A 27,898-nucleotide genomic window follows, 5' to 3' on the forward strand; every position below is an offset into this window, starting at 1 on the left:
TTCATTCTATAGCAAAGTTTGATTTTATTTCACTGCAGGCAACATGATTGAGAGGGGTGCTAAAGCTGGGCAGATGTCACACAATAACGTAGGTCAACAGCTTCTTCCCTATTTGGGTCCATTAAAACCCAATGTGTATATTCATTTCCACCAATCAAAAGTACATTAAATTAAACCTGACATATTTAAGTTCTACTTAGGCTTAAGCACTTTGGTTGACATCATCTTTCTATAAAGAAACATGGCAAGATCTAGTTTAGGAGTATCCAACTTTGGCAATTTTAAGACTTGTGGACTTCAACTCCCAGAATTCCTCAGGCTGAAATTCTGGCTGGTTGACAAATTCCAGAAGTTGAAGTTTACAAGTCTTAAAAGTTGCCAAGGTTGAATGCCCCCGATCTAGATTATATGTCTGATCAGGTAACAAGATATACAGAAATATTGGTCATCTTGGGAGGAAATTTTAACTCAAGATTAGGTCTTAATGATTTGACCCTTTATTTAAAATACCATAACTATCCTCCAAAAAACCACCACCCACTGCCATTCTTAGACCAACTGTCTTGGTTTGTAAACCACAATTGTTTGGCTTAGTATGAAATATAAACTTAGTTGTGGGTTATTAACAAAACATGGCATAGTGTCATATGTGAGCCAGGTTGGATAGACCCTTGAGAAAATGGCAATGTTGCAATAAAAATAATGCTCCAATGTTCTACAGAGACAAAGCTACAGATCCTAAGTAACATCACAGTCATAAAACAAACAAAGATTGATGTTACCGCATAGTATTTGGTTGGCCAGTCAATTCCAATGATTGGATCCTATAGGGATCATTTAAGAACAAAACACACATGGAAAGGTCAAAAGGAAACACATTTCTAGAAACATAATAAATAACTTTTCAAAAAGTAATGATATGGGTGTTTTCAAAGTTAACAAAGCGAAGAAGAATAAAATAAAACCCATCAGATAACACCTTAAATATTTTCAGCATGATCAAAATAAATACAAAAATATACAGATCAGTAGCAGCACACATACAAAAAAAAACCCAATCTACTGGCCAGTGAGACTTGATAAATATTTCATTTCCTTTGTTTCCCCTTTCCAATTGTCACCTCTTAGGGTCTATAATCATTCATTAAGTCTACAAACTTCCGAACGGGCTGAAGATTTCTGCCAAAAAGATACCAATCGTTTACCTTCAGGAGCTGATGTGAAGTCTTTGATGCTCTCTGAACTTGTTTTCTTGCATCATCAATGCTAGAGGGGAGTGGGGTTTGCTCTCAGTTGAAGTTAGTACTGATGATGTTATCTTGTTGGGTAATGAAAGGTTTGTAAGAAAACCACCGAGCTCAGAGAGACCCAAGGACTCCACAGTTCACCCTGAGCTAAAGATATTCTCTTCTATCAGTAAGAGCTAATGTGCCCTTCATAATCCCCTTGGATTTTTGATAGATCTGTACTATCCTCAGTGAAATCAGCAGCTGAGTTTTGGGACAAATAGTAATTAGGCACTCCTCCATCTCAACTCCTGTCTTAAGTATCTCAGTTTTTTATTTTGTTGCATGGATATGTTCTTTACCTTCAAATCTAGTCTTTTCTTCCCCTTTAAATGAAATCTCTAACAAAAGGATGGAACCTAGCAAAGGATTAAACCCTTGTTAGTGCCTCCAGATGTGCCAACTTTATGACTTTCATATGTGGCAGTGGAATTATGGGAACTGAAGTCCAGCCCATCTGGAAAGCACAGGGCTGGGGTAGACAGCTGTAGCATCTATCTCTAAAGACTAAGATTAGGAGAACTGGAAAGGCAACTCTCCAAAAGTTTAAAACTCTGAAGGTTACAAATGAAAAGTTAAAAACCAAAGGTACCCCTGAGGAAAAGATGTTTGTTCACGTTGGTGTTGTGCATTGTTGTCACCTGAACACCACAAGAACATAGTATATTAAAAAGAGAGAGAGAACTCTAATTCCTTTAACCGTTGAGATTGCAAGGAAATGTGATTCCTGCAAGCATGCCCAAGATAGGACTTAGTGGCCATCTCTACAAGGTCAACCTCCAGAGAAGGGCAGAGACTTCTAATGAGAACCGTTTCACTTGATTTGGGTTAGAAGTTCACAAAGACAGCATACATGTTCCTGCATAGTACCTATGCATTTGTCCAGGATAAGGGTGAGCAACCTCTGGACTTCCAACTCCCAGAATTCCTGAGCCAGGAATTCTGGGAGTTGAAGTCTGCTAGTCTTAAAGGAGCCATAGCTGCCCATCCCAGTCTAGGTCTAGGATGTGCTTTAAAGGAAGCACTTGCATCAGAAAGCAGAATTTTAGAGATTTGGAGACTACTAGTCTCCATTGTTAGATCTAACTGAAATAATACAGCACAGCATAATTTTAAAAAAAAAAAATCATTTTCAGGTTTTTGTTCTCAAATCAAGAATGCCAGGACGGATTGTGGCTGTTTTGCCCAAAATGGGAAGCATTAAAAAAAAAAAAATGGTAGAAAGTATGAAGACAGGAAAAGATACCAGCTACTTCAAAATAATTTGAGAACTGTTTTTCCTATTTCATTTAAAGTACGCAAGTCAGCATCATCTCAGAGGCAATTCCAACAGATAAAAAACCCCAAATTAGGGAAAGGAAATTCTCTCATTTATTCTAACATACTGCACCCAAGCATACGTGAATTTGTTTTCATTGGATCTTCCCTCCCAAATAATGTTATTTTGCAAGGAGCTTCAGCCACTCGAGTATGTAGAGCAGGAGTGTCAAATTCGAGGGCCACATTAGGGTTGTGTTTGACCACGGGGGGGGGGGGAGTGGCCAGGATGGGAGTGGCCATCTCGATGTCGTGTCGGGGGTGCCTGTGGTGACCTGAGCGCTCTGCCAAAGAAAATGGGCTCCCGAGAACCGTTTTTGCTAACAGAAGTGCCATGGGCCAGTCCTTCATTGTTTCCAGAGCGTCCCCGTGGGCCAGATCTAAGCACCCCACGAGCCAGGGATGGAATTCTATCGGTTCAAACCAGTTCGGGTGAACCGGTAGCTCCAAGAATTAGCTGGGAGTGAACCAGTTTGGTTTGCTCTGACGATCAGCTATTGGGCCCACCTACCCACCCAGCCTCTAGGCTGTGCTTTATATCCTGTTTTCCAAAGTCAACTGATTTGCACAGCACAAGCGGATTGCCACACGCCAGCTGTTTAACACACAGGGATTGCTGGAGAAGGTCAGTAGCAAACTGTTATACCGGTTGAATTGCACCCTTACACGGGCCAGATCCAGTCCGTGGGTCTTGAGTTTGACACCCCTGATGTAGAGGAACCGGATGCTACTGAATTGAAGCCGGAAGCTTTTTCCAGTGCAGCGCCTATTTTGAAAATGTTTCAGACCTCACCTGACCTCATCAGTTTGCTATTTATTAAAACAACACGTCTTTCTCTTGGCTTCTGGATGGGCCTAAAAACAAACAAACATTGATTTAAAAAGAATTTAAATCCCAAGACTCTCTCTTTCCAAGACTCACTCAAGCAGTCGATCAGTCAGTGCACTACATTTTTTTTTTGCTTATTTTTTTAATAGCAGCTGAGTCTCTACTGGTTCAATTCACCCAGTTCTTATCATTCTGACTAGCCACAGAGGCCTCTCCTGTCTCTGCTTCACACACACACCCCTCAAACCGATATACAACTAAGAGATTGTGGGACTTAACCAGGGAGGAGGAATTGGAAGTGTTCCCCAGACAGGTGACACCTTAAGCTGGCCCTTTGTTTCACCAAGTTGCCTTATGCAAAAGTGGCACAATGCACAGCAAAAAAAAAAAAAGGTGTGTGTGTGTGTGTGAACCCTTCACACTACCTTCTCAAGCAAAGCTCATTCATGCAAAGGGAAGGGCAGGGGACCAGTGAGAGGGGCAGGTTCTGCTTCAAAGGCAGCTAATGGACCGAACACATCCACATACAGTATCCTGTGGCACGCATTCCTGCCAATTGGGAGCGTGACCCCGCTTCTCTTTGTCTTCTGACTGAAATCCATCGACTTCACAGATAGGTTGGCGAGTTTGTGAGAAGCACGGAGAGAGCTGGGGAGCAAGCCTCCTAAGGCACAGAGCACAGATGCAGGGCACGTGGCAGGCAAGCAAGCAGAAGCTGCTCCCTACATAGGGAAAAGTCCCAAAAAAGAAGAAGAAGAAGAAGAAGAAGAAGAAGAAGAGCGGCTTATCAGGGCTCAAGTCTCATTGGACGTAGCCGAGGTTCTCCATTTCGTTCTTATACCGCTGTTCGGAGACTTTGCTTTTATGTTGCTTGCTCTCCAAATGCTGCCGGAACTCCACTTCCTCGCTGGCCCCGGCGTTACACATGGAGCAGTAGAACTGGCCACTGGGGGTGACGCACATGGCGAGGTCACGAGGTATCCGCTGACGGGAGCGTGGGTTGAAATAAGGGCCTGGAGGAAAGCAAGCAAGCAAGACATTTTGAGGATACAGCCAACCAGGAAGAATTTCCCGTGAAGGTGACATTCATCAGAACTCAGCTGGTTCCACCCTCAAAGCACATCAACAACTCACGAGAACCAGTACTTTTTCTCGAATACAAACAGTCCTGGACTTACAACGATATAGTAACCATTTAAACTTACAACAGCACTGGAAAAAATGTGACTTACAACCATTGAGATGTGGTGGCACAGTGGCTAGAGTGCAGTACTGCAGGCTACTTCTGCTGACTGCTGGCTGACTGCAATTTGGCAGTTCGATTCTCACCAGGCTCAAGGTTGGCTCAGCCTCCCAGCCTTCCGAGTTGGGTAAAATGAGGGGCCAGATTGTTGCTGACTCTGTAAACTGCTTAGAGAGGGCTGTCAAGCACTGTGAAGTGGTAGATAACTCTAAGTGCTATTGTTATTGACACAACCCTGTAGTCACATGATCAAAATTCAGGCACTTGGCAAGCGGCATGACGGTTTCAGTGCCCGGAGGTCATGTGATCACCTTTTGCAACCTTCTGATAAGCAAAGTCAATAGGGAAGACAGATTCATTTAAAAACCATGTTGCTAAGTTAACAACCACAATGATACACTTGATAATTGTGGCAAGAAAGGTGGTTAAAATGGGGCAAAACTCATCTAAGAGCTGTGGAAATTTTGCAATGGAAATTTTGGACTCCCTCAGGCTCACAAATCAAAGACCACCCGTATTAAGACGACTTAAGCTACAGCACTAAGAGTGGGGTTGGGGTTGCAGGACATGACAGCCTTGTGTGGGAGAGCGCATGAGTTCCAGAGGAGCTTCAGGGAACAGGATAAGTGGAGTTTTTGATAAAAAGGAACTGGGGCTGAAACATGGGTGTTTCCTTGGCTTAGAACAGGGCACTCAAAACTCATCAGCTTTAAGATTTGTGGACTTCAACTCCCAGAATTCCCCAGCCAGCAGAATTGCAGAGTTTGGAGTCCTTAAAGTTGCAGAGGTTGGAGTCCTCTGTCTTAGAGTGAGAGAAAATTCTGGTTTCTGTCCTACTCCATTTAAACAAAACAATTTTTTTTAAAAAAACCCAAAATCCCACCAAATTGTTGTACCCAAAGACTCTTGCCGTTCTTTGACCGTTACCTGTGTTATTTTGCACAGCATAAACATTCCTTCTGTTCTGCATCATCTTGAATTCGTTCCCTTCTTTTCGCGCTTTTCTTTTGCTGGCCACTTCGGGCGACTCTCTGTGATTGACGATACGAAAACACAAATTAATTGCGGGGAAGCGAGGAAGATTTTACAGGCATCAGCAGCTGTTTACCACTGGTGAGCATTTTAATAATACCTACAAGAACGAGTTGTTCTGTGCCTCAGCCAGGCGCAGCCTCTTGGCATGATTTTTGCCCTGGTAGTGAGCCTGGGCCACCGCTGGTGAAGAAAACGACGCATCACACAGTTTGCAATAATCGTTCTCCGTGGCCAAGATCACTCGCCCTCCTGGTTTCGTGGAGGACCCCTGGGCAAAACAGGAAAATAGATTCAGATATATCAAAACAGTTCTTGTTTTTTCCAAACAAAAGTTCTGAATGACACCCACCCACCCAAAGCTGTCAATACAGTATATTAGGACCCGGTGTTACAGGTTTGGTTTTTTGCTGTCAACCCTGTAGCTGACCTGGCCAAAGCCATTTTCAGGCTTCAGGGTTGCCACACTGGAGCTAAGGGATAGGGAGGGGGGAATTGAGATAGCTGGGGTTTTGTAGCCAAAACAAAATACTTTATCCTGGGACCAAAGGACATTGCCACAGGTGGTTGAAGAGAGGAGGAGAGAAGTTACCAGGCAACCTTGATTGGACCATGTAACTGATTGTTTGGGAAAAGGGAGAAAACTTAATTAGGTGAAAACCGTGAGAACATTCAGAGTTGGTTTCACCAGCTTGTGCCAATATGATATATACCAATAAAACTATTCTTTGAGGAACCTGTTTGCCTCAGTGTTCTGTTTGCTATGGGTGTATTACTTGGAACCCTGACATTTGCCATATTTGCCTACCTGACTTCATAAGCAGTCCGAAAGACTTTGGATGATTCCACCTTAATGAAATGCAGTGCATGACAGCTGAAAGATATTTTCTTTTGCCCTTGTTCCCCAATTCTTAATTTTCTACAGGGAAACTCATTTAGTGCCTAAAGACTATTTTCATGTGTGAATTAAAGGCAAGGTTATAGGTTGTTTGATCCAGATTTCTGGAGTGCAGAAAACCACCAATTGGAAAACCATCAGAGCTCTAAGGAAACTGCTCCATTGTTTAACACAAGGGGTTCGAGTCTTGGCAACTTTAAGAGTGGTGGGCTTCAATTCCCAGAATTCCCCAGCATGGGCTAGCTGGGAAATTCTGGAAGTTGAAATCGACAGCTCTTAAATTTATTTATATACTAGCTCTATACCCATGCTTATGTGATTGGGCTTAGTTTTAGGGGAGGAAAATAAGGGGGAAAAATTGTGCCTCTGCCTAACAGCATCCATCAGTATTCATCTGTCCTGTCAGTGTGTGAGACAGTTGAGGGCTGTTTGGAAACTGAAGTAATATTTGCTGTGTGAGCAAGGAGACAGCTAGGAGCCTGGGCGTGGCTTAGCTCAACTATTCTGTACTAACTGCTTGGTGCTGTGAAACAAAAACTGAATCTGAAACTCCTCTCCTCTGCTTGTGCTTTGCATTTGGAGCAGATTTCTTTTCAGGGGGAGGAGGAGAACTACTCCTTAACATCAAAATGTGTAAATAATAATATACAAAATAGTAATGCTTTGATGGTCATTCCAAAAAATCCTTTCTTAGTGAGCACCTAGAAGTAAAGAGGAACATACATGCCAAATTTCAAGTTGTAGGCTTTATGGTTCTGGAGATTTTTGTGATGATACATGAGTGGTATTTCACTTTATGTGTGTGTGTGTGCGCGTGCGCGCACGCCTGTGCGTGTGTCTATTCAGCTTTGTTCGGGTATTTTCCCACGTCATTATAGTCGTGCTTTTAAAGTTGTAGCAACGTTTCGGCAGAATCTCATCTGCCATCATTAGGCTTCTGTATAGTGTTCGTCTGTGAGTCAGACTTTCACAGCCGTTTCTGTTTTAAATTTGGTGCTAGCCTACTGCTGTGCCAGAATGGTTTTTTCTTCATCCTGATTGGTTGGGAGTCTTGGTCTGTGTTTATTGGTCTTGGAGTTTGCTGTGTTCTGCTTGATTGGTGTTTCTAATTTCCTCTGTCTGTTTTGTAGCTTTTTTTGTCTTGATTGGCTGGCAACATTGTGTTTCCTGTATTGGAGGCTTTTAGTGTGGCTTAGCTCCGAGTAAACGGATGGCTATCATTTATTAGGAAGCTAGGTTTCATCTTGGTGCCTGGTAGGGGTGTGTTTGATGAGGGGGGTGTCTGTTTGTGCCCAGGTGTTTGCCTGGCTTGTGGTGTGGAGGTTTTTTTGTTTGAGAGTGCAATCCCTCCATATATATATATATATATATATATATATATATATATATATATATATATATATATATATATTTGTTTTCTTGACTCACAGACGGACACAATACAGAAGCCTGATGATGGCAGATGAGATTCTGCCGAAACGTTGCTACAACTTTAAAAGCACAACTACAATGACCTGGGAAAATACCCGAACAAAGCTGAATGCCATACATACATACATACATACATACATACATACATACATACATACATTAAAAAGGGCAGTGAGCCATCATGACTCTTTTTTGCTTAAGTTCCTCTATAGCTTTTAGCATGTTGATTTCCAAACATCAAGATCACGATGTAACACAATTCAATGCATGATTGCGTTGACCTTTTTATAGTTCCTCCAGCATTTTACGTGTCCAAATTCAGATGATGGTCTCCTAGAACTCTCCAATCCTTTTCAAAAGCAATGCCATGAAGCCAGGTCCTCTTATCCAGAAACAGGATTGTCTACTTGTGATAGATGAACATCTTGTTGTATCTGACCCCCATGCTCAAAGCCTGCCAAGGTCATTTTGAATTGTGATTTTGTACTCTTCGATATTAGGCAATTCAACAAGCTTGGTGACATCTGCAAATCGGGTAAGCATCTGTTCCCTTCCATCTCAAAGTCATTTCTAACAAACATTTGACATTTCCCTCCAGGATAATATGGAACTATTTACAAGTATCATCCAGATACAATTCTTCAAACAGCTGTAAATCCATCACAGGACAGTCCTTTCTACCCCACGTTTATTCAAACTGTCTTAGGCCTTTTATTATTTCCTATTGTTCATTACCTTTATTTTCATTCGATATTTTTAAAGTGGGTACCATTGCCCCATAAAAAAATACTTTAAGTAATTAATCTTCTTTCTGGCTTATATTTCAAGGATTACAATTGCGTGTTACTGTTTTTGCAAATTACTCCCAAAATTCTGTGCTTCAGCAGCCTATCAACTTTAAAGTTTATCCTTAGAATATTTAAAGTTTATCCTTAGAATATAGAATATTTACATTTCTACTTTCTTAGCAAATTCAACGTGTTTCAATTTTCATTTTCCTATTCATCTGTCCATTTTTTGCCAACAGTCTTTAGGCTGAGATATTGACTGGTTTACCGTTACTAGTACATTTCTGATGAGTCTCCTTTTCAAACTACTTTGTAAAATCATAGTATCATAGATGGCTTCACTGGAAATTATTCCCAAAACAGCACATTTACTTTTATGAGGGTAAATATTGTGAAAAGACATTTTAGATTTTTAAAGAAGCTCCATTTTTTTTAATCTAAGAAGCTGCCTCCCCCCAGTGGCCAACCTTATGAATTTACACTTGAATTGAGGGAATATAATTAATTCCTTTAATTAAGGGATCTGAGCTACACTGAAAGAGATATAAGAAAGTCAATTTTCTCTGTGTTTCTTCTATAATACAGAAGAAACTCTAATAAAAGGTAAGTTTGGGGAAATGCCTGTCTCGGAGTTTATTGGGTTAGAGTTCGTTAGTTGGAACGCTGACACGTTTATTTTACAGTTCCCCAATCCTTTCAGACTTATAGATACATCTGAATGTATCTTAAGGGTTGCCTTCTCCACCTGGCGGCCAGACATCCAGCTTCTCAGGAAATAAATTGATGAAGATTCCATAAAAATAACTGGTACATGAATCCGAATTTTAGCAGAGGGCAGGAACTAGTTATAAAATACATAGGCAACATGAAATCCAGTCATCGAATGTCATAATACCTATTTATTCCCATGATCCACAGCAAAATGTCACTTTTATACATATCATCACTCGGCTTACAACCCCAACTAAACCCAAAATTTCCATTGCTAAGTGAGACAGTTGTGAAATGAGTTCTGCCCCCATTTTATGACTTTTACCACTGATGTTAAGTGAATAGATAGATAGAATAGATAGAATTCTTTATTGGCCAAGTGTGATTGAACACACAAGGAATTTGTCTTGGTGCAAATACTCTCAGTGTACATAAAAGATACATTCATCAAGAGTCAAGAATGATAGTCATAGGGTACAATAAGCAATCAAATCATACTAGGAAACAGTCAATATAGATCGTAAGGGTACAAGCGACAAAGTTACAGTCATACAGTCACAAGTGGGAGGGAATAGGTGATAAGGAGTGATGAGAAGATTAACAGTAATAATAGTGCAGACTTTGTAAGAGTTGAACAGTGTTGAGGGAATTATTTGTTTAGCAGAGTGATGGCTTTCAGGGGAAAAAAACTGTTCTCCTGTCTAGTTGTTCTGGTGTGCAGTACTCTATAGCGTCGTCATAGCAAATAGCTGCAGCTGCTAAGTTAGTAAAATGGTTAAGTGAATTTGGCTTCCCCCTTGACTTCGCAAAAGTCAAGGTCGCAAAACGGGATGACATCCGTGATGCTATTCTACCGGTTCTGGTGTACCGGTAGTGCCGAAGATCAGCTGAAACCGAACCAGTTCTCTCTGACAAGCTGCTGTTGGGCCCGCCCGCCCGCCCGGGCTCCCAAACTGACCTTTATTCCCTGCTTTTGAAGCGCAGCTGCTTTGCGCGGCACACCAGATTGTCGCATGTCAACTGTTGAAGCTGCAGGGATTGCAGGAGGCGAGTAAGAAACCCTCTGTGCATGCACAAAGTGTGCGTTTGGCACCCGTGCGTGCAAACTGTGTGCGGGTGCGCAAAGCACCCCCACCAAGCCACGCCCACCAAAACAGTGGTAAACCTTTTTGAAACCCACCTGGATCACATGATCCCAGGACAGTGCAACCATCATAAATACATGCCAGCTGCCAAGCATCCAAATTTTGATCTTACGACCACAGGGACACCACAACAGTCATAAGTATGAAAAATCGGTCATGTCACTTTTTCAGCACTGTTGTGACTTTGAATGATCACTAAATGAATGGTTATAGCTTGAAGACTATCTGTAACAGATAAATGGATATAGTTTTATCTGTAACAGATAAATGCATTATTTTTATAGAACTCAAAGAAGTGGGCGAGTAAAAAAACTTGATGGGCGACAAGGAATATCTGCAGGCACAGAGACTGATGATCGCATACTTACTAGTCTTCTTCACATGATACATCTATTTGATCATGAGGAAGGAAGAAGCACTTTGTTCAAATTCCCAGCCTGAATTTATTCCACCCAGCCAATATATTTAAAGGAAATCTCTGGATGACTTATAACTTGCGACAGCCAAGAAAACAAAGCGATGGATCATCGAACAAATCAACCCAGAGTTGTCACTCAAGGCACACACGCCTAAATTATTCTACTTGTAAACATTATGCAAACAGGAGAAGGCTGTAATGCTGGGAAAGGGGAAAGGAATGAGAAGAAGAGAACAGCCAGAAGCAAGATGGATGGACTTAAGTTACAGTCACGGTAAGCAATCATTGGAAGAGCTGAAAGAATAGTTGAGGATAGATTGTCATGGTGAAAAATCTACCTATGGGGCCCTAAGAGTGGAAAACAACTTGATGTCAATTAATCAATCAATCAACAGACTGAAAAGGGGAACTGTTGGGTCATTTCTGTCATTGTCAACTCTGAAGCAAACCTGACTGGAGCCATTTTGAAGGCTTCAGGGTGGCCACAATGGGAAGATGGGGTAGGGAGGGGGAACATAGTTAGATGAGGGGTTTGTAGCCAAAACGAAATAGTTTCCTGTGGGAACCAAGGACATTCCAACAGGTGGCTGGAGAGAGGAGGAGTCCGGTTACCATGCAACCAGCCAGCACCTTGATTAGACAATGTGACTGATTGTTTGGGGAAAGGGGAACTTTTAGGTGAAAACCACGGGAACTTTCAGACTCGGTTTTCACTACTTTGTGCCAATATGATATCACCAATAAAATTGTTCTTTGAGGAATGTGCCTGCCTCGTTCTGCTTTCTAGTTATTCTTTAGAACGGTGACAGTCATACAAACAGGGATCTTCTCAATTGTGCTCTCAACTAATGACAATTGAGCCTAAAATTTCTGCTGCTAAGCAAGGAAATTAACAGAATTATGTCTCTTTTGTGATCTTTTTGCAATGGTTGTTCAGCATCACTACAGTTATTCAATGAATCGTGAAGTTAAGAGAAGTGGGCTTCCTCCATTGACATTGCTTGTCCAAAGCTCACTAGGTGGGTTCCAAATGACAAACACAGGACCCCGGTACGCTGGAACCATCATAAATACATGCCAGTTGAAAAGCACCCATCGTCTGATCCAGAAGTTCTGATAGAGGAAATTTTGAGTAGTTCGGAGAACCGGTAAACACCACCTCTGTTTGGCCCCACCATCTATTCTCTGCCTCCCGAGTCCCAGCTGATCGGAATCCCAGCTGATCGGCTGGGTCTTCTTTTGTTACCCTGTACAGGAGAATGGAGCTGGAAAGGAGGTTAGTGGGGTAGGGAGGGAATGGAGATTTTGCAGTATCGTTTCTCTAGAGTGGGGTGAAAATGGGGATTTTGCAGTATCCTTCCCCTGCCATGCCTACCAAACCACGCCCACTAAGCCACACCACACCCACCAAGCCACGCCCACAGAACCAGTAGTAAAAAAAATTGAATACCCCCACTAGTCTGACCCAGGGTTGCCATCTGGCCGTTTTTCCGGCCAAATTCAAAAAATCTGGCCGTATTTCTATCTGCTTGGCTGTGAAAAAAATGATGTCTCCGGCCAAATTTATTTGGCCGTACAAAAGTTGCTTGGCCGTGAAATCGGCCAGATCTCTCCTTCCCTCGTGCATGCACGTCACCATGAGCAAAAGGAGGACAAGCACATCCTCTCAGTTCTCCAACACACCCGCTTCCTCTCAACTCCCGTCACACACCCCTTCGGGACCTTGGCGCCGGCCACGCCCCCTTCTCACCTGTGACCCGAGCAGGGACGGCTCCTCCTCCATCAACACCACACCCATTCCTATTAAGGCTCGTTCCAACGCCACGCCCCTCGGCTTCCCTACCCATCCCGAGCTCTCCTTCCCTCGCGCATGCACGTCGCCATGAGCAAAAGGATGACAAGCACGTCCTCTGGCACTCTCCTTCCCTCGCGCATGAGCAAAAAATAATTTGGCCGAATTTGGCCGTAGTTTGACTTGAGTTTGGCCGCAGAGCCGAACTGCGATCTGGCAACCCTGGTCTGACCATGTGACTGTGGGGCATGCTGCAATGGTCATATGTGTGAGAACTGGTACTAGGTCTCTTTTTTAGTGCCGTTATAACTTTGAACAGTCATTAAATGAATGAAGACTTGTCATATAGTTAGTCAAAGTCTAACTGTATGCTGTCTGCATCACTGGTTGATCTCACAAAACAACACCTAATTCTATAGTTCTGGGGACAGGAAGGAGTATGAAAACTTGAATGCCGTTCTGTTTCCAGGCCACATATTTATGCCAAGCTGCACACTCAGCTCCTGCTTTGTCATCTTAGGGGACCTAGAAGGTGCTCTTTTTATGCCCTGTGAAACAGCCTCCCTCTCTCAGGTTTAGATGGTCCCAACTCTTTTAGTCCTTGGGAAGGCCTTAAAAATGGGCCTTCTCTCAGGCTTTAGGGAAATTGGAAGCCTGTTTTTGACGCTACTGATGAAGCTACTTTTGATTGCGGCCCTCAATGAAATTAAGTTTGACACCCCTGATCTAGGCAATATACCCAATAATATCTGGTTGTTTACACTTAAACCAGTGGTTCCCATGCCCCACAAGGAGGCAATTTGATTTGTAATGGGGGCAATTCAAAAATAAGCTATTAACTGAATTTTTGAAAGCCCGTTAATTGTTCTTGTATATTTGTGATGAAACAGCTGTGTTTCATTTACTTATAACAATAAGTAAATATAACAATTTGTTGTTACAATTTAATTTCATTTGCTTATAACAATAACAAATATAACAATTTGTTAAAGTGCATTTCCTAGGGCCTGCTCTGAAAAGTCTATACCAGCTGGGAGGAGGAGGGAGCAACTGCCAGCTAATCAGATGTGTTCCTACTAAGGATCATGGGACTGGCAGAGTCTCTCTCTCTCTCTCTCTCTCTCTTTCTTGTGGGCTTTGCTGCTGGATGGTTGCAGGGGGAAGCCCAGCAGTGAGGATACAGAACTAGAACCCGAGTTTAAGCAAGAAATTGTTAGATCGATAGTTATTTTTAGTCTGTATTTTCCCAGGCCATGTTTTACAACAGTGGCCCCCAACCTTTTTTGTACCACGGCCTGGTACCAGCATCACAAAATGATCCACGGACCGGTACCGGCATCAGCACGCATGACCAAGGCAAGGCGAGCCGAGCGACCGGCCAGCCAGCTGTCCCCCGCTTCTCCCTGCCACCTTCAAGTCCTCCTTTGTACCTTCTCGCGGTCGATGGGCTTTTCGGGCTCTTTCTTAATCTCCTCCTGAGTAACACGAGACTCCATCGCCATCGGGACGGCTCTTCGTTTGAAGCCGCCCCTCCCTTTGACAAAACTAAGGCGCGAGGATTCTTTCAGCACCCAAATGCTGCTTTCCATCCAACCGACGACCGACAAGCTCACCCGGAAGCACTTTCTCAAGCGCCGTCGAAACAAGATGGCGGCGCCCAAGCAAAATAGGCGGCCCGGTACAAAATGATCCACGGACCGGTACCGGTCCAGGGCCCGGTGGTTGGGGACCACTGTTTTACAAGACTTTTCCTCTCAGAACAATCTGGGGCTGGGCCTCACACATGTGATTGTGTGTGATTCACCACCACCTACTGAACTATCAAAGCATTTCCCCACTAAACTGCAGGTTCAAACTGAGTGGTATCATAGGTTACAACCCCCTTTTGTTCATGACAATCTTACTATGCATAAATTAAGCTAAGAATGCTTTTTTTTAAATTTCCCTTTTTCTTTTTAAATTTTCCTGGGAGTAAGCCCCATAGAAGACGGTGGTACTTACTTCTGAGTAGACATGCATAGGATTGTGTTGTAAATATGATCTTGAGGTGAGCTTAAATTGTATTTTGTATTTTGTATTTGTTAGGTACCTTTATTTTAATGTGTATAGTAATTAATATGATCAAAGTATTACAGAAAAAGCTTTCATTAAAATTATATTTATGCATTTCAGTCCTCTATTATATGTTTTGAAACTTTATTTGCTGTTTTATATATCCCTTCATACTATTATTTTTTAAGTTCTTTAAGTTCCTCGGTACTTCTAGTGTCTTTCGTTCTTTTATTTTTCTCTTTCATGGATGCCATGTTCTTTGGAACCTTGTTTAAACCAAGTTAATGGCCTTTTAAGCTTCCTCCATGTGAGTAGGAGTTCACTTTTTGAATAGTAAGAATTATATGTGGGGCAGGGTGGGCATCAGGATTTTAGAGATGCTTTAGAAATGCTGTGGCCAAAAAAAGGAGGGAACCACTGATTTAAACAATAACAATCCACAGAGAAAGGAAAGAATTAGAACATTCAAGGAAAAGCTTCTTAAACCTGCAGAGAGACTGCAGCTTTGGAGAGAAACAGATTGAAACGCTGGGGGCAATGAAACTTCCTGAGTTCCTGTTTAAAGAATAAAACCCCAACGTTATAAAACAAACACATGTTTAGTACCTCTAAATCTACCTTGCCTTAAAGTTGAATATTCACTCTCTGCTTTTCAACAAGCCAACTCAGCAGTTTGTAAGAAAGCAGAATTAAAACTTAAGATTTAAAAGAAAACACGGACGTCAGAACAGAACAAAACAATATGCAATATCCTTTGTCTTCTTGGAAGAACACAAGCTACTGATTCATTAATACAGCACTGCTATCTATACATCCTTACCTGGGGTGCAAGAGACACCATCGGATGAGTAGCTGGCTCAAGAGAGTTACTCACTCGGGCAGGAGCTGGGCAGCTGCTGGCAGCATAGTAGTTCCGAAGTTTCTTACTGTGGTTTTTACCCTGGAAAACCAAATTTCTGTTATTAGCCTAGGAAAAAAAGTGCACCAAAGCCATCAGTGACTTATTACCATTCCTTCTTTAAGCCTTTATCAATACTAAGTTGTGGAATTAAATCTTCAGAGTGTCCTTTTCTGGGGTTTTTTTTGGGGGGAGGGTTCCATGAGGGGTAGATGGGGGTTAGATTAAATAGGGAAATTAGTGCTTTAAGTCTTGCAGGGGTTGAAGGAACTTTTTTACCCCTTAGAACAGAGGTCATCAACCTTTTGGACCTCAGGGACCACCAAACTCATAATTTTAAATCCCAGGGACCACTAACCTGTTCTGTGGGTGTGGCCTAATTTGTGGGTGTGGCTTGGTAGCCATGTGATTGGCTGAGCATGGCTTCTTTGTAAATATTATAAATATTTATATAAATATTGATTTTTTTATAAAAAAAAACAACTTTTATCCAAAATCAGGTAAAGCAGGCAGGCAGATTGAGTTGCTCACAGAATCAGATTCATTCAGAGATCTATCTGCCATCGGCTAGGTCAGTCTGTCACATAAAATTTGCTTGCAAGCAAACTCATAAAATTTGCTAGCAAGCAAACTCACAAAACTAACTCACAACACACCATGTATGTAAATATTGAATTTTATATTAAAAAAGAGCAACTTTTACCCAAAATCAGGCAAAGCAGGTAGGCAGATTGAGTTGCTCACTGAATCATTCAGCGATATATCTATCTGCCATCAGCTAGCTCAGTCTGTCACATAAAATTTGCTTGCCGTGAGTCTGCACTGAATAATAGAACCTTCAGTTCTAAGAAAAGCAGAGCCAAAGATCTAAAAACTAGCTAGAAAGCAAGAAATGCAACCATTTCCTGCTTTCTAGCTAATCTAAATCTTCAGGCACAGCAGAATAGCTGATAGTCGGAAAAAGGAAAAATAGCAACTTAGCAGGCAAGTTTGCCAGGTAAGGAGTGAGTGGGCAGGGAGGGTTGCTGCGGGCCATGTGGGCGGCGCAGCCTTGTGTTTCTGCGCAGCCTGGATTAATTGCTTTGGGGGTGACATTTCTCTGTAGCACACCAAAATTTTCTGGAGGCCCACCAGTGGGCCAGGGCCCACCGGTTGGCGACCGCTGCCTTAGAATGCCTGAAAATTGCTCCCTACCAAAATGTCTTGAACACATACACATAGGAGTAGAGTTCCAATAGGCCATTCAATCTAAAATAGCTCTTGAAAAGAGAGACAAGTTGGTTGCTCCTGCCTGTACCAAGAAACAGGTCTTTGCAATCAGACTAGGAAAGCAGGGGGAAAAAAACCAGCATAATTTCAAAAGAGGATTTTTACCTGGATTTTAGAACAGGTATAATCTCCCTATCTTTACAACCAGTTAAATTTACTTAGAATCATTTGTTTAGCGACCATAAGTTACAACAGCACTGAAAAAAGCGACTTATGACTGTTTTTTACACTCATGACCGTTGCAGCTTCCCCATGGTCACATAATCAAAATTTGGAGGCTTGGCAACTGGCATATACTTATGACAGTTGCACTGTCCTGAGGTCACATGATTACCATTTATAACCTTCCCCGCTGGCTTCTGGCAAGCAAAATCAATGGAAGAAGCCAGATTTGCTTTAACAACCATAGGATTCACTTAACAACTAGTGATTCACTTTAACAACTGTGACAAAAATAATGTCCAGCAGAAACCTGTTCTGTTCTGTTCTGCTCTGTTCTGCTCTGTTTTGTTCTACTCTACTCTACTCTACTCTACTCTACTCTACTCTACTCTACTCTATGGCTTTATAGAGTGGTATTAGTACCTCACATGTCCTTGATTGAATCCGTTTGGGGATTGCCTTGATGTTGGCTTAAGCATGGCCCTGGGGAAGAAGCCGAGGTCTCCTGAGATGCAGAGTGTGGATGGGATGGCCGTGCAAACCCTAAGGGGATCTGAATACGGTTGATGATCTATGGCAGTTTCCTTTAACCAATTGGCCTAGCAGGACAGAAGGAGTATGGATGCTTTTGAACTTTGGTGTTGGAGAAAATTCTGAAGACATCATGGACAACCAAGAAACAAACGATGGATTATCAGACAAACAGGCCTTGATCTTCAGCTGTGGTTGAATTTGCAGATGGTAGTTGTGGCAATGTTTACTGTAATGACTCTTCAGATATAATCCTTCCTGAATTATGTTGATTTGGCAGTTTTAGTTTGGTTACCACCAACCTTAATTACACAAATGTGTTCGATGTGAGGCTACTCTTGGAAGACTTCTCGAAGTTGCAATTGGTGTAAAATACGACAACCAGGCTACCTTAGTTTTTTGACGTAAATACTGGCTTAACAAATTAAAATGTGATTCACACAGTGTAACTATTGTTACAAAGTCTCCAGCAGACCCTCCCTTATAAGAATAGAATAGAATAGAATAGAATAGAATAGAATAGAATAGAATAGAATAGAATAGAATAGAATAGAATAGAATAGAATAGAATAGAATAGCTGTTCTACTGGTTAATTGTCCTCACTGTTAAGAAATTTCTCCTTAATTCCAAGTTGCTTCTCTCCCTGATTAGTTTACAACCATTATTTCTTGTCCTACTCTCTGGAGTTTGGAGAATAATTTGACCCCCACTTCTTTGTGGCAGACCCTCAAATACTGAAATACCACTATCATGGCACCCCTAATTCTTCTTGTCTTTTCAAGCCTCTAATTTTTATTTCATTTGGTCCACTATTATTTTTTTATTATCCATTATCTATTCCAATTAGTTATACCTTGTTTTTCAAAAGAGAAACCCTTCCAAACTAGCTTATAAATCATAAGACACAATCACAGGACAAAAAATAGCAGGCTTTTTTGAAAAGGAGATGTTTCATTTACAATATCTATATTGCACACATATGGCAAAGACATGGTGCAGGGGTGGGATTCAAATTTTTTAACAACCGGTTCTGTGGGCATGGCTAAGTTGGTGGGTGTGGTTTGGTGGTCATGTTATTGGCTGGGTGTGGCCAACTCAATATCACTCACATCGAGGCACGCATCTCATCCCCCGGCCTCTCATGACTGTGGGGATGCTGCAACAGTCGTAAGTGTGAAAAATGGTCATAAGTCACTTTTTTCAGTGCCATTGTAACTTTGAATGGTCACTCCACACAAGCAAAGTACCAGCAAAGGAGGGGAAAAAAACTCCAGAGAAGTTCCAGAGACAGGAAGTCTAGTCATGCCCAGAATGTAAAAATGGAGAGGCAGTTTCTGTAAGCAACACCAGAATGTTTCCTTCCTGCCTTCCTTACAGGATTAGGCCAGTAATTTCTTCTAACAACCGGTTCTCCAAACTGCTTAGAATGTTAACAACCAGTTCTAGCGAATAGGTGCAAACTGGTAGAATCCCACCCCTGACATTGTGTGAACCACGACTCCTGATTTATAATTCAGTTTTCAGTTCAATATCAGAAGCTGCCGAAAGATGGCCATAAACACTGTGTGTCTTCATTTTACCGTGCTCGTAAGTATAGAAAGCTGAGTCAACCGCGAGCATGTCAGGATCGAACTCTGGGCTGTGAGCAGAGTTAAGCCTGCAGTTTATACTCTGGCATCTCCAATTATGACCACAAGCGGGACCAAAATTTCTATTGCTAATTGAAACATTTGTTAAGTGAGTTTGCCCCAGTTTATGACCTTTCTTACCACCACTGCTAAGTGAATCAGTGTAGTTACTAAATGAGTCAAACAAATTTTTGCTTGTCGGAAGATTGCAAAAGGGGATCACGTGACCCTGGGACTCTGCAACCATCATAAATATGAGTCAGTTGCCAAGCATCTGAATTTTGACCATGGGGTGCTACATGGGAAGTAAGTATGAAAACGGGTGGTAAGTCACTTTTTCTTTCCAGTGCTGCTTTAACTTCGAAAAGTCATTAAATGAACTGTTGTAAGTTAAGGTTGCAGGAACTGGGTTGCAGGAACTGGATATGTCTAGTTTAATGAAAAGAAGGATTAGGGTGACATCATAGCCGTGTTCCAATATCTCTCAGGTGCTGTAACAAACCACCTGAGGGTAGGACGAAGAAGTAACGGGTGGAAACTAATCAAGGAGAGAAGCAACTTACAACTAAGGAGAAATTTCCTGACAGTTAGAACAATTAACCAATGGAACTACTTGCCTCCAGAAGTTGTGAATGCTCCAACACTGGAAGCTTTTAAAAAAGATGTTGGATAATCATTTGTCTGAAGTGGTGTAGGGTTTCCTGCCTAGGCAGGGGGTTGGACTAGAAGACCTCCAAGGTCCCTTCCAACTCTGTTATTCTATTCTGTTCAAGGACTACCCGTATGTATCCCTTTGGAAAACACTCAAAGACTCAACTCAATGCCGAAAGAGTCACGCGGCAGTTTGGACCTGCAGGCATAGTATTCTCACCTGGTAGTGCGCCTGGGCTTGTTGGGCAGAGTTTAGGGTGACATTGCAAAGCCTGCAGCACAATGGCTTGCAGAGTTCCTCCAGCAAGGGGTCCTGTTCCCCTCTCGTGGCGAGATCCTCATCTTGTGCAAGTGGCAAGGATGGCCCCGGTCCCAGTGGCTTCGGTGGAGAAAGTCGCAAGGTGGCTGTAGGCCTGGTGGCCACTGACATAGGAAGAGATGGGGGCGTTTCTGGAAGAGGAGGAAATCCAGCTCGCTGCAAAAGAATCATTGGCTGACAGGCCTTCTAGCATTCTTTCTTCGGGAACCCAAAGGCGGCTTCAGATTGTGGCTGAAAAGCAAGAAGGAAATCCAACTCAAACAGGGGGCCTCCAACAACGAACATCAAAATTGGGTTGGGTGATATACACCAACAGGGCAAGATTTGGTTCAACTCATTCAGCTGTATTCCATCCACTAAGGATTTTTTATTATTATTATAAAGTCTCTTAAGTCACAATTGGCTTGAAATATTGAACAGCCCTCTCTCAACAGAGGGAAAGAGATACGTTATCCATCTCCAGTCTACAACACAGTCCTTTCAACAGTACCAAGAAGCTCCATGGTATTTGCACTACTCAGTTGATCCTGAAGACACAGGTAAACCTCCAAGTGGCCTCAATCACCCTCTAAAATAGAGGTGTCAAACTCCACCCCTGCAGGGTGCTTAGATCTGGCCTGCGGGACTACCGTGGAAACAGCGAATGACTGGTGCCTCTGCCAGTGAAAATGGAACTCGGGAGGGTCCGTTTTCGCTGGCAGAGGGTTGCCGGAAGCAGTCACAGCCAAAAACGGAGCTCAGGAGCCCGTATTCGCTGGCAGAGCGCTCGGGCCCCCACAAGCACCCCCAACACGAGTGACATCGAGCTGGCCACGCCCAGCCCACCCACGCCCACTCCCCCAGGCCCCCCTGAGGTCAAACAAAAATCCTGATGTGGCCCTCAATTAAATCGAGTTTGATATCCCTGCACTAAAAGAATGCAAATGACCAGCTGTCTGCAAGGAGTGTAAATCCGTCCTTTCCCCAACATCCAGTGAGAGCTGGAAAAAAAAACAAGAAAAATTCACTTGCCTCTTGAAAAAAAGCACCTAGAATTAATGTGTTTGTTTCTCTCCTTACTGAAAATTTGGAATGGAAAAGGTAATAATAGAACTAAGTATGCATATATGAATGTATAATTGCTGTCATATTTGTATGTAAAGGTGATGACCCGGAAATATGTTGTCCACTAAAAAGAAATTTTTGTTTTTAATGTGAAAAAATGAATAAAAATTTGTTAAAAAAAAGAAAAGAAAAAAAGCACCTTTGGGTCACAACTGGCTTAATAATAAACTGTGGTTTGTAGTCCGCACAATAAAGGGTATGCCAAAGGCCAGAAAATCACATTTTAGCCTACTGCAGATGTGCAAAAATGTGAGATTCAGAGGCTATTTGAGACGCACCAACATCCGTTCCATAATTTTGCCCCCTACAGGGGAGAGAGTAGGACCCAAAATTTGGAATATTAGGGTACTTTGTGAGATGTGGGGAGCTATAAAGGTCAAAATGATTGGCCTGCTGCACAACTACCCAAATTCTGCTTCCAAAATGGGGATATATAACTTCAGAGGTTTTGGGAATATAGCCCTTGACATGTAGCCTAATGTGATTCTCAATGAAATTTTTAAGTCTCTGGTTTAGCGTAGGATACAGGTAGCCCGTGATGTACAACCACAATTGAGCCCAAAATCTAGCCTCTAAGTGAGGCAGTTGTTAAGTGAATTCTGTCCCATTTTATGATCTTTCTTGCCACAGTTGTTAAGTGAATCACTGCAGTTGTTAAGCTGGGAACACAGTTGTTAAATGAATCAGATTTCCCCACTGACTTTGCTTGCCAGAAGGCTGCAGAAAGTGATCCGGGTTACTAACTTATCAACTGCAATGATTCACTTAACAACTGAGACAAGAAAGGTCGTAAAATGGTGCAAAATTCACTGAACAAATGTCTCACTGAACAGTAGAAATGTTTGGGCTCAATTGTGGTCGTAACTCGAGGACTACTTGTAGAGTAGACAGGAGAAAGATTCAGGAGATACCTGAAGCTTCAGGTATCTTCTGGCATTCTATGCAAACCTTGCCAAGGGACACACTTGTAGCTAGACAACACTATTTACATTTGTCTAAACTTATTTCCTATTATTATATTTTCCCTGTTCTCCCCAAAAATTGAAGTCAACATGTAGTAATACTAGGCGCTCTAAGTGATGTATATATACAAGACAGGCAGGATATAATTTTTGCTAGATGCAATGTACACACACAGACACATAAAATTGAACTCACATTTGTGCTTTCTACTTTTAGTGAAGGGAAGAAAACAGTCTCCCCCTTTCACTTTATTCTAACAATTCTGCAAAGTAAGTTGAGAAACAGGGATTGATGAAGGTCGTGCAGTGAAATTCATTGCTTAGAGGAACCTGAATAAAATCCCATCTTTTAAACGCTTCACTATTACGATGATGGATTTGACTGAGCTGAAATTTGCTTTTAAACTGCAATACATTTTCTAATTCTTCCTTTTCCCAGAGAAGGGAAAACACTCTTCAGCAATATTTCTTTCATGTAACCCCATCTGATAGATCTTTCCCGTTTAAATCCACCCCATCTGAACATTTCAGTCAGTTCAAACTCCATAAAACAAGATAAATACGAGACCTTCGCAAAAATCCCTGCAGATGGAAAATTGGTGTACAGGAGGGGAGAAACTCATCCTTAAATTTAGACACAGATGCTCTGAGACGTTCCAGCAGTCCCAAAGGCACTTTTTTTTTTCCAAAAGGCAACTGGACTTTCTTCGTTTTTTTCTTTGAAAATGTTTCGCTTTTCATCTGCACTGAACTGAAGAAGCAAAAACATTTTCAAATCAAAAAACAAAAACCAAAAAAGTCCAGTAGCCTTTTGGAAAAAGCACCTTTGGGACAACCATGACCTGGATGATTGCAACTCTCTAGACATTCAGAGATCTGAGCAGGGCATCTGTTGTTCATGTGGCATCTTAACAAGAACATGTCTGCATTCTCCCTGCGTTGTTGTGACTTTTCCTGGAGATGTATTACTGCCAGGGGTGAGCTGCTGGGAGTTCGCAGGAGTTTGGGAGATCCTCTGGCTAAGATTCTGCGCAGTTTGGAGAAGTCCAAATCCCACTCCTGGCTGGCCCCGCCCACCCCACCCCGCCCACCCCAGGAATCCCCACACGGCCCGTTTTGGATGCAGGGAAGTGCAGGGCACAAACGGTGGCTCAGGGAGGGTGAAAAACGGGCCTCCCGGAAGTTCGGGAAGGCCGGAAATGGGCCCATTATTGGCTTCCAGAGAGCCTCTGCAGCCCGGGGAGGCTGTTCTTGAGGAAAGCCTCCGGAGCCCTGGGAGGGCAAAAACGCCCCCCTGCCATGGTGCAGGAGGCTAACTAGGCCACACCCACCATGACCACGCCCACCAGCAACCGGGCAGAGAACCCGTTGCTAAAAATTTTGAAGCCCACCCCTGGTTACTGCCATTGCACTGCTCTCAGTGTCCAGGTTTTGCAATGCTTCATTATGGCAAATAAAAGTGGACCATCAAGAGAGATCTTTCCACGGCGGCTAAAATAAATAAATACATAACTGAAAAAACTGGACAGATTTTTCTAGAAAGAACAAACAAGCTTCATTCTGCAGTTGAAAAGCTAGAGCAAACTCATCCAGGAATGAAAGTGGATCACTCCGTGCTTGATTCCGCCTTCATGAAATGGAAAGGGGCACTCTGGGATGGCCTATTAAAATAGGAGCACTTGATTCCTCATGCAGCAAATTCACAACACCGAATGAGATATTTATTTATTTTTACTACATATTTTCCACACACACACCCTAAAAGGGAACAGATTCAGCACAGCTGAGGACGAGGCTTAGAGAATCTCCTTGTATGGCTGAGATTGCAAAGGAGGCCTCTTCCCTGATTAATTTAAGCATCACAGGTAGTCCTCAACTTACAACAGTTCATTTAGCGACCCTTCCAAGTTACAACGGCGCTGAAAAAAGTGAGCTGGGGGCCTTTTTTCACACGTACGACCGTTGACGCATCCCTGTGGTCATGTGATCAAAAAAAATCCGGTGCCTTGGCAACTGACTCATAGTTATGACGGTCCCGGGGTCATGCGATCAGCCGTTTGGGACCTTCTGACAAGCAAAGTCAATGGAGAAGGCCCGATTCACTTTACAACTGTGTCACTCACTTAACAACCACAGGGATTGGCATCACAACAAGTGGCAGGAAAGGTCGTAAAATGGGGCAGAACTCACCTAACAAATGTCTCACTTTAGCAAGATAAATTTTGGGCTCCCTCGGGATCGTAAGTTGAGGACTACTCATATATACTTTTCTTTCTCACTTGCCCCAATATTCTAAGGAATCTCACCATACATGGATTGCTAAATTGTCCCACAGGTGCTTTTTTCAGGAGGCAAACTGTTTTTTTCTTTTGAAGATGCTTCGCTTCTCACCCAAGCGAAGCGAAATGTATTCAAAAGAAAAAAAAAAGTCCAGTTGCCACCTGAAAAAAGCACCCTTGGGACAACCATGACCTGGATGACTGAGCATCTCTACAAACTTTTAACAATACAATTTGAGATGAACACCCTTTGAACGGTATGGGAGTTGAAATGGATGTCCAGAGAGGGGGAAAATTGAAGACTACAGGAGCCAGGAGCTGCTCAGGTGTCCCTGAGGACACAGATAAACCTCCAAGTGGTCCAACGACCCTCTAAAAGGATGCAAATGACCAGCTGCCTGCAAGGATTATAAATCCTTCCATACAACACCATCCAGTCAGAGCTGAAAAAGCTTTTTGGATGAGAAGCAAAACGTCTTCAAAAGAAAAAGCAAGAAAGAACAGTTACCACCTGAAAAAAGTACCTTTGGGACAAGCTAGAAAAAGGTGGAATAGATAGCACCACCACTAGATGGACTCGCAACTGGCTGACAAACCGTAGTCAACGAGTAGTCCTTAATGGGTCTAAGTCTACATGGAGGGAAGTAAGCAGTGGGGTGCCACAAGGTTCCGTCTTAGGCCCAGTACTCTTCAATATGTTCATTAACGACTTAGATGAGGGAATAGAAGGGGAACTTACCAAATTTGCAGATGATACTAAGCTGGCAGGAATAGCTAACACCCAAGAAGATAGGCTCAAGATCCAGATGGATCTTGACAGACTAGAACACTGGGCCATATCTAATAAAATGAAATTCAATATAAAGAAAAGTAAAGTCCTACACTTAGGCAAGAAAAACCAAAAGTACACATATAGACTGGGTAAAACCAGGCTCAATAGCAGGAACTGTGAGAGGGATCTTGGAGTCTTAGTGGACAACCAGCTAAATATGAGCCAGCAGTGTGCAGCAGCAGCCAAAAAAGCTAATGCAATCCTAAATTGTATTAATAGAGGGATACAATCAAGATCAAGGGAAGTACTAATACCACTCTATAAAGCCTTAGTAAGACCATATCTAGAGTACTGCATCCAGTTTTGGTCATCACATTATAAAAAAGATGTTGAGACTCTAGAAAAAGTACAGAGGACAACCAGGATGATTAGGGGACTGGAGACTAAAACATAAAACGAACAGTTGCAGGAACTGGGCTTGGCTACTCTAATGAAGAGAAGGACTAGGTGAGACATGATAGCGGTCTTCCAATATTTGAGGGGCTGCCACAGAGAGGAAGGGGTCAAGCTATTTTTCTAAAGTGCTTGTAGGCCAGACAAGGAATAATGGATGGAACTGAATAAGGAGAGATTTAACCTGGAAATAAGGAGAAACTTCCTGACAGGGAGAACAATCAACCAATGGAACAGCTTGCCCTCGGAAGTCCTGGGAGCTTCATCACTTGAGACTTTCAAGAAGAGATTGGACTATCATTTGTCAGAAATGGTGTAGGGTCTCCCGCTTGGGCAGGGGGGTTGGACTAGATGACCTACAAGGTCCCTTCCAACTCTGATTATCTGTTATCTGTTAACCATGACCTGGATGACTGAGAATCTCTACAGACTTTTAGGTATACAATTTGGGGTGAACACCCTTTGAATGGTATGGGAGTAGGAATGGCTTTCCAGAGAAAGAATTGCAGACTACAGAAACCAGGAACTACTCAGGTGACACAGATAAACCTCCAAGTGGCCTCAACTGACTCTCTAAAAAGGATGCAAATGACCAGCAAGGAGATCCTTCCATTTCCCACTATCCTGTAAGAGCTGAAGAAGCTTCTTGGAAGAGAAGGAAAATGTTTTCAAAGAAAAAAAAAAACAAGAAAGCCCAGTGGAAAGAAAACAAAACACCTTCGGGGCAACCATGACCTGGATGGCTGAGCAATCTGTACAGACCGACCATTAATTTGCAAGGAATTGATGCCCTCATCATCATCATTATCCTGGCCATCCTCATCACCATCATGAGTTTCCTTCCTTCCTTCCTCCCTCGCCTTCTCCCCCCAAACCAAGCAACGGCTGCAAACGGAGGCGCCACAAAGCCCCGAAAAAGGCAGGATCGGAGCCTCCCGTTTCCACGCCGGGAATTCCCGCAGTGGAGGCGTCCTCCCCCCGCGTGCCCCCCCCCCTCCCCCAAATCCAGGTGCCGGCTGTCGGCTCTCCCACGCCAAATTCTCCGGAAGGGAAAGGCAGGCAGGCACGCAGGGAGGGAAGAAAGACGGCACGGACTTACCGGCTTTCCGCGAGCTCCGGAGAGTGCGAGGGCGTCAGTCTCGTCTCGGCTCAGCGGCACCGCCGGCTCTTTCTTCCCATCTCCCCAGCCCCGTTGCCCGTGTAGCCGAGGAGAGAGGCTGAGCCCGGGGCGGGGGAAGGCGTCGCATAACCGGACACAGATGCGAACAGCTGCAGGAAGTGACCGCAGAGCCAAGCTGGAGGGGAGGAGACTCGGGGAAAAAAACTACCCTGCCACGTCTCTCCCAAGGGCTCAGGGATCTTTCCCAGGTGCCGCCGAATCGCCTTTCGCCCGTGCGGCCTTCCCCAGCCGGAGAACCACCGGGCGCGCTGGACTACAACTCCCAGGGTGCGCCGAGCGATACCCAGCACCGAAGCCCAGTATTTGATGTAATATGATATCCAATGGAAAGGGAAGGGAAGGAAAGAGAAAGGGAAGGAAGGAGGAAGATGGGAAGGAAAGGGTAAGGGAAAGAGAAGAAAGGGGGAACGGGAAGGAAGGGGAGGAGAAGGGAAGGGAAACGAGAAGGAAAGGGAGAGAAGGAAAGAGAAAGGGAAGGAAGGGGAAGGGAAATGGGAAGGAAAAGAAAAGAGAAGGAAAGAGAAAGAGAAGGAAAGGGAAAGAGAAGGGAAAGGGAGGGGAGGGGAAGGGAAATTGGAAGGGAAGGGAAATGGGAAGGGAAGGGAGGGAAGGAAAGAGAAAGGGAAGGAAGGGGAGGGGAAGAGAAGGAAAGAGAAAGGGAAGAAAGGGGAGGGGAAGAGAAGGAAAGGGAAAGGAAAAGAGAAGAAAAGGGAAAGGGAAGAAAAGGGAAAAGGGAAGAGAAAGGAA

General features: G+C 43.2%; 1 protein-coding gene across 1 annotated transcript; it reads right to left on the reverse strand.

The window, feature by feature from the left end:
• Nucleotides 1-27,898, reverse strand: ZMAT3 (zinc finger matrin-type 3). The gene is made up of 6 exons (XM_026705735.2): nucleotides 27,071-27,898; nucleotides 20,303-20,632; nucleotides 15,763-15,882; nucleotides 5,812-5,978; nucleotides 5,603-5,706; nucleotides 1-4,445 (listed from the first exon to the last, which is right to left on the reverse strand). The coding sequence occupies exons 2-6, from the start codon at nucleotides 20,570-20,572 to the stop codon at nucleotides 4,234-4,236; spliced, it is 873 nt and encodes a 290-aa protein (XP_026561520.1). The 5' UTR covers nucleotides 20,573-20,632; nucleotides 27,071-27,898; the 3' UTR covers nucleotides 1-4,233.

This window comes from Pseudonaja textilis, chromosome 4 (genome assembly GCF_049901715.1).
Source record: "Pseudonaja textilis isolate UNSWEBS1 chromosome 4, rPseTex1.2, whole genome shotgun sequence".
NCBI lineage: Eukaryota > Metazoa > Chordata > Lepidosauria > Squamata > Elapidae > Pseudonaja > Pseudonaja textilis.

Excerpts from the sequence above, each read along its gene's own strand:
- ZMAT3 (XM_026705735.2), bottom strand. The coding sequence starts at position 20,572 with ATGATTCTTTTGCAGCGAGCTGGATTTCCTCCTCTTCCAGAAACGCCC. Across the intron at positions 5,707-5,811 it reads GCACAGAACAACTCGTTCTT|AGAGTCGCCCGAAGTGGCCA; the intron begins GTAGGTATTATT and ends CGTCAATCACAG. Across the intron at positions 4,446-5,602 it reads TGCTGTGCAAAATAACACAG|GCCCTTATTTCAACCCACGC; the intron begins GTAACGGTCAAA and ends GCTTTCCTCCAG.